This window comes from Schistocerca serialis, chromosome 1 (assembly GCF_023864345.2).
Source record: "Schistocerca serialis cubense isolate TAMUIC-IGC-003099 chromosome 1, iqSchSeri2.2, whole genome shotgun sequence".
Classification (NCBI taxonomy): domain Eukaryota; kingdom Metazoa; phylum Arthropoda; class Insecta; order Orthoptera; family Acrididae; genus Schistocerca; species Schistocerca serialis.
In genome coordinates, this window is record NC_064638.1 from 1010244244 (window position 1) to 1010261437 (window position 17194).

The 17194-nt window shown below is 42.8% G+C and overlaps 1 protein-coding gene across 1 annotated transcript in view; it reads left to right on the top strand.

Moving 5' to 3' along the window:
* LOC126413343 (delta-1-pyrroline-5-carboxylate synthase) overlaps positions 1-17194 on the top strand; it is a 204982-nt gene that overhangs the window by 144478 nt on the left and 43310 nt on the right. Inside the window, exons 10-12 of the mRNA XM_050083259.1 lie at positions 9633-9770; positions 12207-12402; positions 17010-17134. Of these exons, the coding sequence (XP_049939216.1) occupies positions 9633-9770; positions 12207-12402; positions 17010-17134 (459 nt within the window). The remainder of the gene's footprint in view (positions 1-9632; positions 9771-12206; positions 12403-17009; positions 17135-17194) is intronic.

Below are 17194 nucleotides of genomic sequence, written 5' to 3' on the forward strand. Positions count from 1 at the left end.
CGGTGTGCAGCGTAGCAGTAATTTTCAAGTACGGTTGTTTGATAGTAAAATATCCTAAAATAACACGAACAGATTGGCTAATTGTAAAACCATCGACTTTGGTCGACATCCAGTGAAAGGGTCATTGCTAGCATATATACTTTTAGCATGATCATGGCGAGATGTGTCACACATAGTTTCACATCGATAACAGAGATACAATGCTATTCCAGACTGAAGCGCGTAGAACCGCTCGGTCACACCGGCCTGCTGCGAGCTAGGATATGGGAGTGGTAAGGTGACGAGCATACAGTAAATGATCTTCAAACATACACTTAATTTACTTCAGTGGCCCTATTTAAAAATACAGTTTCCATAATAATAAAGATAATTTTGAAACTAAACAAATACTGTGAAGCATTAGAAGATCGTCTCAGGGGCGCTTGATGGATCTCACAACAGTTTTGGCCACTTGGAGGTTGGTATTATAAAGACCACAATTTGCACGCAAAAACCTCTAAGACAACAGAACAGTCAAAATTACAAACACTCCTACAGTGGATTAACAATAAGAAGGACAGCATTAGCAAATCAACAGGCGTAATAATTCACAAGAGCAATCAAGGATAATTCCAAAACAATGGGGTTGAAAGGAACGAATTAACAAACGCGCGATAACCGATACGAGTTCGGCCCACACCTCGAACGGTTACAGATTCTAACACACAGAGAATATAAATTAAATTTACATAATCAAAGCAGTACACCTGTCACCCAAACCATGACAGAGGAAACAAGGATGTACAACTCAAACTGTCTGGCCCACAAGTATTTGTTTACAGAATAAAATTTACATAAGTAAATAAATTACAAGGCACTCATAGGCCTTTTAACCTTATCTGATGATGAAAAACCAGGAGAGTGCACATACTAGTAGTACAGATAAAGGCAAATCTATGACAATGAAAAATTTTAGAGACACCCAAATCTAGAAAATATCTGCATCAGCAGTGCATCTAAAGATCAAGGTTATCAGACATAAAAAATTAAGGAAATACACACCAATAATGCAAATAATAATCAAGATTAAGAGATAAAAAATAATTATACCTAAACTTAGGAAACAGACGCACCGGTAGTGCGGATAAAAGCAAGTCTTTCACAAACAAAACGAGTCAAAACAGAGCAGAATAAATGTTTCACTCAGGCACGTACTTATTACCGGGATACTGATCCACGTTAAGGGCTTCGGCCAAAACAACGGCCAGCAGCACAAGCCTAATTAGCTTAGGCAGGAACATCACATGTAGATCAGCTACCATCATCAGTTCTTTTGCTGCCCAAATAGCAAAACTCCTTTACTACTTGAAGTGTCTCATTTCCTAATCTAATTCCCTCAGCATTACCCGACTTAATTCGACTACATTCCATTATCCTCGGTTTGCTTTTGTTGATATTCATCTTATATCCTCCCTTCAAGACACTATCCATTCCGTTCAACTGCTGTTCCCAGTCCTTTGCTGTCTCTGACAGAATTACAATGTCATCCGCGAACCTCAAAGTTTTTATTTCTTCTCCATGGATTTTAATACCTACTCCGAATTTTTCTTTTGTTTCCTTCACTGCTTGCTCAATATACAGATTGAATAACATCGGGGATAGGCCTTCCCAACCACTGCTTCCCTTTCATGTCCATCGACTCTTATAACTGCCATCTAATTTCTGTACAAACTGTAAATAGCCTTTTGCTCCCTGTATTTTACCCCTGCCATCTTCAGAATTTGAAAGAGAGTATTCCAGTCAACATTGTCAAAAGCTTTCTCTAAGTCTACAAATGCTAGGAACGTAGGTTTGCCATTCCTTAATCTAGCTTCTAAGATAAGTCGTAGTGTCAGTATTGCCTCACGTGTTCCAGTATTTCTACGGAATCCAAACTGATCTTCCCCGACGTCGGCTTCTACGAGTTTTTCCATTCGTCTGTAAAGATTTCGTGTTAGTATTTTGCATCCGTGACTTATTAAACTGATTGTCCGGTAATTTTCACATCTCTCAGCATCTGGGATTGCAGTTATTATATTCTTCTTGAAGTCTGAGGGTATTTCGCCTGTCTCATACATCTTGCTCACCAGATGGTAGAGTTTTGTTAGGCCTGGCTCTCCCAAGGCTGTCAGTAGTTCTAATGGAACGTTGTCTACTCCCGGGGCCTTGTTTCGACTTGGGTCGTTCAGTGCTCTATCAAACTCTTCACGCAGTATAGTATCGCCCATTTCATCTTCATCTACATCCTCTTCCATTTCCATAATATTGTCCTCAAGTACATCGCCCTTGTATAGACACTCTATATACTCCTTCCACCTTTCTGCTTTCACTTTTTGACTTAGAACTGGGTTTCCATCTGAGCTCTTGATATTCATACAAGTGGTTCTCTTTTCTCCAAAGATCTCTTTAATTTTCCTGTAGGCAGTATCTATCTTACCCCTAGTGAGATAAGCCTCTACATCCTTACATTTGTTCTCTAGCCATCCCTGCTTAGCCATTTTGCACTTCCTGTCAATCTCATTTTTGAGACGTTTGTATTCCTTTTTGCCTGATTCGTTTACTGCACTTTTATATTTTCTCCTTTCATCAATTAAATTCAGTATCTCTTCTGTTATCCAAGGATTTCTACTAGCCCTTGTCTTTTTACCTCCTTGATCCTCTGCTGCTCTCACTATTTCATCCCTCAAAGTTACCCATTCTTCTTCTACTGTATTTCTTTCCCCCATTCCTGTCAATTGTTCCCTTATGCTCTCCTCGAAACTCTGTACAACCTCTGGTTCTTTCAGTTTATCCAGGCCCCATCTCCCTAAATTCCCACCTTTTTGCAGTTTCTTCAGTTTTAATCTACAGTTCATAAGCAACAGATTGTGGTCAGAGTCCACATCTGCCCATGGAAATGTCTTACAATTTAATACCTGGTTCCTAAATCTCTGTCTTACCATTATATAATCTTTCTGAAAGCTGTAGCAAATACTTCGGTGTAAAGAACTGAATTATATTCATAAAGATAGATCTTTCTAATTGTACGTAATGTGACATCTAATGGCTCACTTCTACCACTTAGGTTTTATACAACTACACTCCTGGAAATTGAAATAAGAACACCGTGAATTCATTGTCCCAGGAAGGGGAAACTTTATTGACACATTCCTGGGGTCAGATACATCACATGATCACACTGACAGAACCACAGGCACATAGACACAGGCAACAGAGCATGCACAATGTCGGCACTAGTACAGTGTATATCCACCTTTCGCAGCAATGCGGGCTGCTATTCTCCCATGGAGACGATCGTAGAGATGCTGGATGTAGTCCTGTGGAACGGCTTGCCATGCCATTTCCACCTGGCGCCTCAGTTGGACCAGCGTTCGTGCTGGACGTGCAGACCGCGTGAGACGACGCTTCACCCAGTCCCAAACATGCTCAATGGGGGACAGATCCGGAGATCTTGCTGGCCAGGGTAGTTGACTTACACCTTCTAGAGCACGTTGGGTGGCACGGGATACATGCGGACGTGCATTGTCCTGTTGGAACAGCAAGTTCCCTTGCCGGTCTGGGAATGGTAGAACGATGGGTTCGATGACGGTTTGGATGTACCGTGCACTATTCAGTGTCCCCTCGACGATCACCAGTGGTGTACGGCCAGTGTAGGAGATCGCTCCCCACACCATGATGCCGGGTGTTGGCCCTGTGTGCCTCGGTCGTATGCAGTCCTGATTGTGGCGCTCACCTGCACGGCGCCAAACACGCATACGACCATCATTGGCACCAAGGCAGAAGCGACTCTCATCGCTGAAGACGACACGTCTCCATTCGTCCCTCCATTCGCGCCTGTCGCGACACCACTGGAGGCGGGCTGCACGATGTTGGGGCGTGAGCGGAAGACGGCCTAACGGTGTGCGGGACCGTAGCCCAGCTTCATGGAGACGGTTGCGAATGGTCCTCGCCGATACCCCAGGAGCAACAGTGTCCCAAATTTGCTGGGAAGTGGCGGTGCGGTCCCCCACGGCACTGCGTAGGATCCTACGGTCTTGGCGTGCATCCGTGCGTCGCTGCGGTCCGGTCCCAGGTCGACGGGCACGTGCACCTTCCGCCGACCACTGGCGACAACATCGATGTACTGTGGAGACCTCACGCCCCACGTGTTGAGCAATTCGGCGGTACGTCCACCCGGCCTCCCGCATGCCCACTATACGCCCTCGCTCAAAGTCCGTCAAATGCACATACGGTTCACGTCCACGCTGTCGCGGCATGCTACCAGTGTTAAAGACTGCGATGGAGCTCCGTATGCCACGGCAAACTGGCTGACACTGACGGCGGCGGTGCACAAATGCTGCGCAGCTAGCGCCATTCGACGGCCAACACCGCGGTTCCTGGCGTGTCCGCTGTGCCGTGCGTGTGATCATTGCTTGTACAGCCCTCTCGCAGTGTCCGGAGCAAGTATGGTGGGTCTGACACACCGGTGTCAATGTGTTCTTTTTTCCATTTCCAGGAGTGTATTTACTGGTTTGTATTAAAGCCACTTCTAACGCTGATTGAAACTGGCACCTCGACTTCTGGTTACAGTATTACTCGATCCGCATCTACATCTACATGGATACATACTCTGCAAATTACACTTAAGTGCCTGTCACAGGATTCATCGAACCATCTTCACAATAATTCTATATTACTCCAGTCTCGAGCAGCGCGCGGGAAAATCGAACACCTATATCTTCCCGTTCTGATTCCCCTTATTTTATTATGCTGAACGTTTCTCCCTCTGTAGGTCGGCGTCAACAAAATACTTTCGCATTCGGAGGAGATAGTTGGTGACTGAATTTTCGTGAAATCCTACATAACATCCGTGACTCTCTTTCCCCTATTTCGCGACGATATAAAACATGCTGCTTTTCTTTGAACTTTCTCGATGTACTCCGTTCATCCTAGCTGGTAAGGATCCCAGACCCCGTAGCAATACCGCAAAAGAGGACGGTCAAGGTTAGTGTAGGCAGCGTCTTTAGTAAACGTGTTACATTTTCTGTTCTGCCATTAAAACGCAATTCCCCACAACATTTTCTATGCTTTCTTTCCAATTTAAATTGTTCATAATTGTCATACCAAGGTATTTAGTCGAACTTACGGCCTTTAGAGCAAATTGATTTATCATGTAATTGAAGTTAAATTGCTTCCTTTTAGCTCTCACATGGTTGAAATCACACTTTTCATTATTTAGTGTCAACTGCCAATTTCCAAATCATTCAGATATCTTTTGTAAATCGTTTTGAAATTAGTTTTGCTCTTCTGGTGAGTTTACTAGAAAATAAACGACAGCATCATCTGCAAATAATCTAAGACTGTTGCTTAGATTGTCTCCTACATCCTTTACGTACACCGAAGTGCCTAAGAAACTAGTATAGGCATGCGTATTCACATACAGAGATATATAAACAGGCAGAATACCGAGCTGCGGTCAGCAACACATATATAAGACAAGTCTCTCGCGCAGTTGTTTGGTCGGCTGCTGCTGCTACAATGGCGAGGTAACGATGAAGTGGGGATTTTCACGTACGACCGTTTCCTGAATGTACCGTGAATATCAGAAATCCGGAAAAACATCAAATTTCCGACATCGCTACGGCCAGAAAAGGATCCTGTAAGAACGGAACCAAAGACGACTGAGGAGAATCGTTCAGCGTGACAGAAGAGTAACCCTTCCGCAAATTGCTGCAGATTTCAATGCTGGGCCATCAACAATTGTCAGCGTGAGAGCCATACAACGAAACATCATCGATATGGGCTTTCGGAGGTCCACTCGTGACTGCACGACACAAAGCTTTACGCCTCGCCTGGACCCGCCAACACCGACATTGGACTATTGATGACTGGAAACATGTTGCCTGGTCAGACGAGTCCTGTTCCAAATTGCATCGAGCGGATGGACATGTACGGGTATCGATGGAACCTCATGTATCCATGGACCCTGCATGTCTTCAGGGGACTGTTCAAGCTCGTCGGGGCTCTGCAATGGTGTGAGGCGTGTGCAGTTGTAAAGATGTGGGACCCCTGATACGTCTGTATACGACTCTGATAGGTGACATGTACGTAAGAGTCCTGTCTGGTCACCTGCGTCAATTCATGTCTACTGTGCATTCCGACGGATTTGGATTATTCCAGGACGACAATGCGACACTCCACAGGTCCATAATTGCTACAGAATGGCTCCAGGGACACTGTTATGAATTTAAACACTTCCGCTGGCCACCAAATTTCCCAGACATGAACATTACTGAGCATGTCCGGGATGCCTTGCAACGTGCTGTTCAGAAGAGATCTCCACCTCCTCGTACTCTTACGGATTTATAGTCAGCCCTGCAGGATTCATGATGTCCAGCGGTACTTCAGACGTAAGTCGAGCCCATGCCACGTTGTATTGCGGCACTCCTGCGTGCTCGCGAGGGCCTATACGATATTAGGCAGGTGTACCAGCTTCTTTGGCTCTTCAGTGTAGATAAGACAGCAAGGGGGCCTATAATACTACCTTAGGGCAGGCCACAAATTACTTTTGTTTTACTCGATGACTTTTCTTCAGTAACTACGAACTGTGACCTCTCTGACAAGAAATCGCGAATCCACTCACAGAACTGAGACGATATTCCATAAGCGCGCAATTTCACTACAAGCCGCTTGTGTGGTACAGTGTTAAAAGCCTACTGAAAATCTAGAAATACGGAATGAATTTGAAATCCCTTGTCAATAGCACTCAGCACTTCGTGTGTGTAAGGAGCTAGTTGTGTTTCACAAGAACGATGTTTTCTTATTCCGTGTTGACTGTGTGTCAATATAACGTTATCTTCGAGATAATTCGTAATGTTCGAACGCAATATATGTTCCAAAATCCTGCTGCATATCGATGTTAACGATATGTGCCTGTAATTTAGTGGATTACTTCCACCACCTTTCTTGAATATTGGCGTGACCTGTGCGACTTTCCACTCTTTGGGTACGGATCTTTCGTCGAGCGAGCTGTTGTACGTGATTGTTAAGTCTGGAGCTATTGTATCAGCATACTCTGAAAGGAACCTAATTGGTATACAGTCTCGACCAGAAGACTTGCTATTATTAACTGATTTTAGATGCTTCACAACTCCGAGGTTTATTTACTTCTAGGTTACTCATGTTGGTAGCTGTTCTTGATTCGAATTATGGAATATTTACTTCGTCTTCTTTGGTGACCGAATTTCAAAAGGCATTGTTTAGTAACGTTGCTTTCGCAGCACTGCCTTCGATAGTATTTCCATTGCTATCGCGCTGTGAACGTATAGACTGTGTCTTGCCGCTAGCGTACTTTACATGCGACCAGAATCTCTCTGGATTTTCTGCGAGGTTTCGAGATAAAGTTTCGTTGTGGAAACTATTATAAGCCTCTCGCATTGATGTCCACCCTAAATTTCGAGCTTCTGTAAAAGATCTCCGAGCTTGCAGATTTTGGGTTCGTTTAAATTTGGCATGCTTTTTTCGTTGTTTCTGCAACAGTGTTCTGGTTATTATTCAGTATTATGCATTTATAATTTGTTAAGCATTGGCACTGTACACACTTTGCTGTATCTTAAACATTTTACGGCTTTTAATTCTGACCATATTAATTTCCTTCCCATTTAGTAGGTCCTGGTTCAGCCAGCCCAGTTAGCCGTGCCCTCTAACGCACTGCTTTCCGGTCGGGGGGTGTGCCGGTCCCCGGCAAGAATCCGCCAGGCGGATTAGTGTCGAGGTCCGGTGTGCCGGCCAATCTGTGGATGGTTTTTAAGGAGGTTTTCCATATGCCTCGGCGAATGCGGACTGTTCCTCTCATTACGCCTCAGTTACACTATATCAGCCATTGCTTCGCAAACAAACACTTTCTCCTCGTACGCAATAATTACTCTAACATGCAAACATTGACGTTGCACTTGTCTGGTGTGTCAAGGGGGGGGGGGGGGGGGGGGTACACTGGGGGCCAAACCGCACAATAATTCTGAGTTCGGTGTGGGGCGGCGGTGGGGTGAGTGTATTGCTGCAACATGTGTGGTTGAGGCGGGGACGAAGCCTCTTGTCGTTTCTAGGTCCCCAGTTCCATACAATACAATGTCCTAGTTTTGTATTACTTAACTAACAGCTTATGTTCGGTACATGGTTGTTACAGATTGAAGAATCTCCACATATTTCCTACACCTATAAATCTAATAGAAGTTCGGTTAGTTACAATTCTTCATCTTATTATAGAGGCAGGACTTTGTAAAACTGCCATCTGGAAGTTAGTATTCACGTGTAGCGCTAACGCTACATATGTGGCCAGTTCTCTGACAGTCGTAATACAGCTACTTCCCTGTTTCTGCAGCTAGCATTTTGAGTGATATGCAGTATTGACACCCACGCATGGACTGTATGATAGTTACCACTATCGATCTCCTTGCACTTAAACCGAAGTGTGGCACAATGAGCAGTGGAGGCACGAATAGCTAACGTTGTAAATTATGTAAACATGATGACCTACCTTAGGAAAAGGTTCTACCTTAATACCAGTTACCTAATGTGTTTTGGATGTCTTTATTTTTGTCCTCTCTACAAAATTTTTCAGTGTATACATGACAACAAGAGCGATTCAGATCAACAGATTACGACGATGTGTAACGCCAGGTGGCTGCTACAGACTGCATTAAGTAATAATTTTTATTGATACGTATCGTCGCATAAAAGTTAAAATACAAAATGATGATACTGTTTCCACTTCTTTCATGCAATTTTCTGTATTTGATGTCTGAAGATGGGACGTCAGTGGGTTAAAAGTAGTTATCAATGAAGGACTTTTATTGATCTTGTCATTGGATTTTTGTCCACAGATTTTTATATAACAGATCGCCTGTCTTCTGATTTGACAATGCCAAATCGAATGATGTGAGTGGAGACTGATTACTTGCCAAAATGTGGCAAGAATGTTAAAATATATTGTCATACCCTCCATGACCTTGGTACCAAATGACATATTCTAGAAGGATAATCCAAGAAGTAACAGTGCATTTCAACTTTGAGGAATGGCCTGCCGGGTCTCCTTATTTATCAGCCACACAGCACGCCTGAGGTGCAATAGAAAAAGTTTCGCCCCAACCTCCAGTGTAATAGAAAAATTTTCGCCCCACCCTCCAGTCAGCGTCTTCAAGAACTGAGAAAGCAGTTCTTTCAGACGTAACAAAACTTCTTAAAGATGATGTTAGGAGGATTTTTCCCTCCATGCCACGATGAATACCGTGTATTCGTCCCTGTGAGAATCACACATACTCATGCTGATGACGGACGTTACTTTCGATATAATGAAAATTTAATGGTTTGATGCCTGCTATGTGTTGAATATCTCTTCAAAGATAGAGAAATATGAGACTGCTGCTTCACGGTGTAATATTTTACATTTACGTCAGTGTATGTTCCGAACCTTCGAGCATATTACAGTTATTAAGGTAATCGAAGTGTCTCAGTTGACACTGTCACGTACGCTTCACCCGCGATTCAATAATTCTGTTCGTAATTGCCTGACGGTCTTGCACCATTGCCGGGGCTGACTGAAACAGCTTCTTCGAATAATTTTTTTGTTGTGGCAGGTGGCAGCATTGGCTCTTAGCTCTGCCAACGGTCTGCTGCTCAAGGGCGGCAAAGAGGCGGCGCACAGCAACGCCGCCCTTATGGAGCTGGTGCACGAAGCCCTGCAGCCCTTCGGAGCCACCAACGCCATCTCGCTGGTAAGTGTTGTCTGCATACAAAAATTATTGAAGCAATCCTACACGGGAGAAGGAAGCTGTGAGCAAAGATGAAATATCAGATAGTTCTACGGGTAAGGTTCATGGGTAGTTTTCAATTGCACTCACCGATCAACCTATACTGGGCCAGGTCTGAATCGTGTGAATGTCCGCGATGAGTGATTGCGTAGTTTCTTGCTTTACATAGATGACTATCAAATGAAGACCAGGGAAAAGTGTGAGAACAACTAACAGAGTTCAGCGCAAACACTCCACATGACACCAGTGGGGTCTGTCGGAGTTAATGTCTCGTTGTGACAACCGGTCATCGAGAGAGTCAAAGCCGTCACTCAAAAGAACCGGACGTCTAGGCCTAGAGTTTAACTCAAGAGCATTAGGGCACGTTCTGGAGATCTGTAGCAGTTTGTCAGCACTTCTCCTCCTTTGGCTCTGCATCTCTACTGACAAAGTTTTCTTCCGACACAAGGTTTCGAACTGACAAACTCTAGTTCAGGTGCGTTAGCAAACTCGGTCAAAGAGACTGGTAAAATATTGCCTGACATATTATCAAGTTTTCATCAGAGATATAAATTTTCAGTCTACTAACAGAAGTGCGAATGAAGTTAGAGCTACAGTAATTTCATGAAATATCGACGAGGCTTAAAACTATTGCTAACATCTTTTATTTGCAGGGATACCGTATCCTGATTTGCTGTAAAAAAGTAAACGTTATTTAGATTAACATTAATAGAACACAAATTAACTGAATTGAAGAAATTGATAGAACCAATCGTGATCAATTAAATGTAATTATATAGAATAATACCACTGAGATCCGCTCCGAAAAACTGCACCTATATTTTAATCAATATATCGTGGCAAATGAAAGTTTATGGCAGATCGTTAATCAAATCTGGATCTCCTTTTTATCGTGAGTAAGAACCTTAATCAATTAGATCATCCAAGCTTCGTTGCAAAATCTGCCCAAACATTAACACTTACGTTTTTCCTCCTATTATTTGAATTAACAGCCGTCCTCCCTAGGGGAGGTTCATTGAAACCTCTGCCAGGCACTTTATTGTGAATAGCAGAGAAATCACGAAGATGTAGATGTAGGGGTTAGAATCACCAGAAGGTTAGATACTAACAGAGGGCAAATACATAAAAGTAATCATTTCCGCCGAAATAAGAAGATTGCGCACAATAAGCAAGAGATATGGGTTAAAGTCTTGTTTTGGTACAAATTTACATTTGTCATAACATAACCATTATTCAGTTTGTGAATATAACGTCCGTCAGTATACGGCAGTAACACGTCAGTGCCTGAGCCAAGTGATTTTCAGTTGTATGAAACATCCTCGGTTCTCTTGACACGTCGAATCTAATCTCGACATTTCGGCGAAATCCTCCACCGTCTTCGTCAGAAACAATAGACCGTCATGGGTACTGTTGTTGTGACAGCTTGTGATTAATAAACGGCTTGAGACAGGTCGGCGTACGTCATCGTTATGTCATGCTGCCAGAAATTGTGTCCATGTCAGCAATCTCACGGGAAAAGCGCTCTTAGGAACGGAGAGAACTCACGGCATTTGTCTGTGACATTGTGCCACTTATTATTTAGTTTATCTGCGTTCCCTTCGACGGTCCGCCTACGTAGCTGGGAGGTTTGCGCGTCTAACTGCTTTCAGTTACCGGTATTGCTAGGGATTTTTCCTTGGTGGGAGGAGTGGAATGAGGTGCACTCAGCCTCGTGATGCTAGTTGAGAAGCTGCTTTACGTTACTGTGCCGTGACTCCAGCGTCCGGAAAGCTGACAACACGCGTCTCCACACGGCATTCACGTGACTCCGTATGGCACGAGATAACTCGGTGGACGGTTAGTATCGCACGTTTCACTGATGCTATCCGCGGAGTTACGTTTTATTTTCCTTTTTGTAGTCGTTTGTCAATCATTGCAGTGTAGGCTTCTGTAGCAGTGTTCTATTCTGCTCATCATGGATGAAAACGATATAAAAGAAAGAGAGGTCAATGTGCTAATATGTAGTCTGTTGCTGTAGCTACCCATCTAACTTAACGGACAGATCAAGTTCAGTAATGTCACATGCATGTCCCCACTGCATGAGAAAATACGGAGAGATTTGATGGACTTAAAACCTTCTGTCATTGATGTGATATTACTGTTAGTGAAAATTTCTTCCAGTACGAGAATTAAAGCTAACTATCAGTACTAAAGTGTGTTAACAACCTAGCCAAAAAGGGAAATTGAATTTCGTAAGTAATGTATGCGTTACGGCGTAAGATACAACACGAAATACAGAAAACCGAACTTTTGTTGCAGCTACCGGGTTCTCGGATAGTGTTTCAGTAATACAGGTACGTCATTATTGTTTGCACTATGCAATACCTGTTGGTATTGTTCAGCCGTGACGTTTACCGCCAGGTGTCGACGCGAGAGGAGATCAGCGACCTGCTGGCGATGGAGCGGCACATCGACCTGGTGATACCGCGGGGCTCCAGCGAGCTGGTACGCACCATCCAGGAGCAGAGCGGCCACATCCCCGTGCTGGGCCACGCCGAGGGCATCTGCCACGTCTACGTCGACAAGGACGCCGACTTGGAGCGCGCGCTCAAGATCGGTAAGCGGCACAGCGCCGACAACAGTTCACCTCACTCCGTACAAGTCTGCCGGCTTTCACGACAGTTGTCATTGATGATAAAATCATCTGAGTCCTTAGACCGGTCGTGTTCCTCGCCAAACTTCTTCACAGTTCGAAGTTTCAATCCCTCTGGTGGGAGTTTCTCCTAGATTCCATTGGTCTCCATCGATGACCGCCCATCCAGGGACACCATTGGAATCCTGAAGAAGATTTCGCCACAGGGATCGAAAAGTGAAACAGACGAGAAATACGATGCGTCGTAGTGACTCTTTATCATCCGTTCATTTTGTTCGTATTTGTCACGTTGTTCACCGAGGGTGTCTGTGAATTCTTGAAATATGACTGTGTTTATATCAGTCAACGGTCACACACACATACTCACACACACACACACACACACACACACACACACACACACACACACGTGCGCGCGCACGCAAGCACACACACATACACACACAGACAGACAGACTTCTAGTACAAGCCTTGGGCATTTGCCATCGGCCAAGGAGCGCTGTGGGCTATTGACTATAACTGTAAAGTTGTAACCGATGTAGCCATTAATTCATCATCATCATCATCATCATTTAAGACTGATTATGGCTTTCAGCTTTCAGTCTGGAGCATAGTCCCCCTTATAAAATTCCTCCATGATCCCCTATTCAGTGCTAACATTGGTCCCTCTTCTGATGTTAAGCCTATTACTTCAAAATCATTCTTAACCGAATCCAGGTACCTTCTCCTTGGTCTGCCCCGACTCCTCCTACCCTCTACTGCTGAACCCATGAGTCTCTTGGGTAACTTTGCTTCTCCCATGCGTGTAACATGACCCCACCATCTAAGCCATCTAAGACCTGACATTCCACTGTATTTGATGAGTTCCGACTTAATTTCATCGACCCCAGCTGCTTTATTGCACTGCAATCTATTGACCATTTTCTCCACTTCCTCAAATGTGATGCTATTTCCATCATCATTCCTATCCCATTGTACATCCAAATCTGACACATTACTGATCGTATTTTCACCTACATTGAGCAACTCTTCAAAATATTCCCTCCATCTGCCCAAGGAATCCACAGGATTCACCAGCAGTTTTCCTGACCTGTCCAACATACTTGTCATTTCCTTCTTACCTCCCTTGCGAAGACTGCTAATTACACTCCAGAATAGTTTTCCAGCAGCTTGACCCAAAGCCTCCAACCGGTTTCCAAAGTCTTCCCAAGATGTCTTCTTGGATGCTGCAATTATCTGTTTGGCTTTGTTTCTTTCTTCAATATAACTTTCTCTGTCTACCTGAGTTCTAGTATGTAGCCATTTTTGATACGCCTTCTTTTTCCTTTTACAGGCTGCCTTAACTGTGTCATTCCATCAAGCTGTTTGCTTCATCCTACCTTTACACACTACTGTTCCAAGACATTCTTTAGCCACTTCTAGTACTGTGTCCCTGTACCTTGTCCATTCCTTTTCCAATGACTGTAATTGACTACATTCAACTAACTGGTACCTTTCTGAGATCACCATTATGTACTTGTGCCTGATTTCCTTATCCTGAAGTTTCTCCACTCTTATCCTCCTACACATGGACCTGACCTTCTGCACTTTCGGCCTCACAATACCAATTTCACTGCAGTTTAAATAATGATCAGTGTCATCAAAGAATCCCCTGAATACACGTGTGTCCCTCACAGCCTTCCTGAATTCCTGATCTGTTATTATATAGTCAATGACAGATCTGGTTCCCCTGCCTTCCCAAGTATACCAGTGAATGTTCTTGTGCTTAAAAAAGGAGTTTGTGATTACTAAGCCCATACTGGCACAGAAATCCAAGAGTTGTTTCCCGTTCCTGTTGACCTCCGTATCGTCTCCAAATTTACCCATAACCTTTTCATACCCTTCTGTTCGATTTCCAATCCTGGCATTAAAATCACCCATGAGCAGAACACTGTCCGTGTCCTTTACTCTAACAACTACATCACTGAGTGCATCATAAAAACTATCCATCTTATCTTGATCTGTCCCTTCACAATGCGAATATACTGACACAGTCCTAATTTTCTTGCTAGACACTGTCAAATCTATCCACATCAGTCGTTCGTTTACATACCTTATTGCAACTACGCTGGGCTCCATTTCTTTCATGATGTAAAGCCCTACACCCCATTGTGCTATTCCTGCTTTGACTCCTGACAGGTATACCTTGTATTCTCCCACTTCTTCTTCTTTCTCACCCCTTACCCGAATGTCACTAACAGCTAAAACGTCCAGTCCCATCTTACTTGCAACCTCTGCCAGCTTTACCTTCTTCCCAAAGTAGCCCCCATTGATATTAATAGCTCCCCATGTCATTACCATTTGTTTGCCAAGTCGAATCTTAGGAGTCCCTGGCTTTTCAATTAGAGGTGGGACTCCGTCACCTCCAAAGGTCCGAGGCATTTTGCTCTGATTGTTGCCAGCATCATATTTAAAGTACCAGGGAGGCAGGTTGCTAGCCTTACTTGCCCTGAGTCCCATTGAGTTTTACCCCTAACGGTTGAGGGACTAACCGGTGGATTTGGTAGTCTTTGCCGTATGAGCACAAAGGTGACCACGACTCAGAATACGTCCGAGATGCCCAGCCTTATTCCAAAGTAACTGGTATCCCAACTGTCGGGACCACTTACTTGGGCACTAATACATTGCCCATGGTTCATGAACTAGGACATGACAACAGGAACCCACACCACGAACCACAGCCAAGAATTAAATTTGCTTAATTTAATATTATTTATATTATATTAAAGATAATCATCATAATGTGCAACATGTTAAAGGAATAAAACAATTAAATAAAAGAATCTATTTATATCAGTTCACGAAGGCCGTTTACAAGCTCATTAAAAATTGATGTTGAAGCGCTCTTAGTAGTACAAAATGAATAGTAATTCAAGGAGAAACACTAATTCATTTTATTGATTTTTGAGTTGCGTGGGTACGGATAATATTACTTTATTTCTGAAGTTATTTTATTTCTTAAAATAAAACTGGAACAATTTCAGGCAGCTTCCAAAGGGAACTGTTTTATTTCCATAGGTACAGAGTATAAAAGAAGTGTTTTGAAATATTTTTTTCTATAAACCACCTGAGCAATATCAATTCTGACGATATACTATATCAGAGGTAAAAATGTCGATTTATATCGGATAAAAAATATGGCTCTTATTTGAAACAATTTGTTAAAGACACGAATCAGTTATTATCAGAATCTGGTTCGTCATTCCTGCCAAGAAACTTGTTTCATTTTTACATAGAAACTTAATACTTTCATTGCTTCTAAAATGTAGGCTATCTGTAGATATGTTTAATAGCACTAAACGTATCTTAATACAAATATCAGAGATGAAATAGTTTTCCTAAATTCCCAATAATATTTACAAATCAGCAACGTAGACAATTTTAAAGTTCTTCTTAGTATATGAGTATTATATTCGCTGCAACACTGAACCGTGGTGATAGTATAAATGCTAACAAAAAATTATCCATTTAAGTACAACGTGAAGTTCCAACGGGTATTCATGTCCAGTACCATTTCCGACATTCCTCCTTCGAGAATCCCTCTACTTTTTTCTCTTGTCGACGATGATCACTTGCATTTGAGACCTTTTCTAATTTGACGATATCTGTAATCTTGTTCATTAACAGTGTTTTAGTACCAGTGCGATAGGTCCTACTACAGTTACTTAATAATATTTAGAAACTGATATTTCTGCCAAGTATCGATATTTTCGATATATCGTTCCCATCTCTAATGTTATGCCAGACTTTTATAATCATGTGTTGTTGCTAGGAAGCTAAATTTTTTCGACTGCTAAATTTGCGAACATATCGGCAACTTTTAAAATTGTTGGCTAGCGACATATGTGCTGGAAGCTGTTGAAAACATTACTCCCTATTTTAGCATGTTTACTTGATGTTTGGATATGATGGAAAGACCTATTTCTAATTACTTCGCATTGCATTTTTGTCGTATTTGAGGTGTTACCCCGAGACAAAGGACATTGAAGAATGAAAATGTCCTTCTTCTAGCCGGTCAGATGCAACATTAATGTTCATCGCCCTACCCATTTAGCACTGTAGCATGGTATGCTGTGTTCCCAAGCATGTTCTCTATGGAACAGTTTTCCGAACCTCTCGTGAACTTTTACATTTCCAGGAATTTTTCTGAGCCATCATCTGCAATTTACCTTGTTTTAGACATCCGCACACTCTCATTGCGCACTAAATTGTGACAAAAGTGAATTTTACTAGACAGTAGGCTTTTAGGTTCTACAAAAAGAGATGTAACTATCACGAGCCCTGTGTGAAACATCTGAAAATACCGTTAGTGTTGGGTTTTGTAGGACGTTTTGCCCAGCTGAGAAGCTTTGAGGCCATTGTAAGTATAATAGGTCCCCATGATATACAGTCTTTTTACAAACATTGTATGACACATTACTTCACATCAGTTTACTAAAGATGTCCTTAGATGTAGAAAGTCAATATTCTACATATTACTTTAAGTAATTTGCAATAACAATCTGTAAAGAGCGTTTATTTCACATTTTCAGTGCGTGACTCGAAGTGTGACTACCCAGCAGCTTGTAATGCCATGGAGACGCTGCTCATCCATGAAGACTTAGTCAAGAACAGTTCCTTCTTCGTTGACGTATGCAGTATGCTAAAACAAGAGGGAGTAAGCAATCAAACCCAAGCAATTTGTTCTATGCTTTCAACTTTGTTTTACTCATCCTTA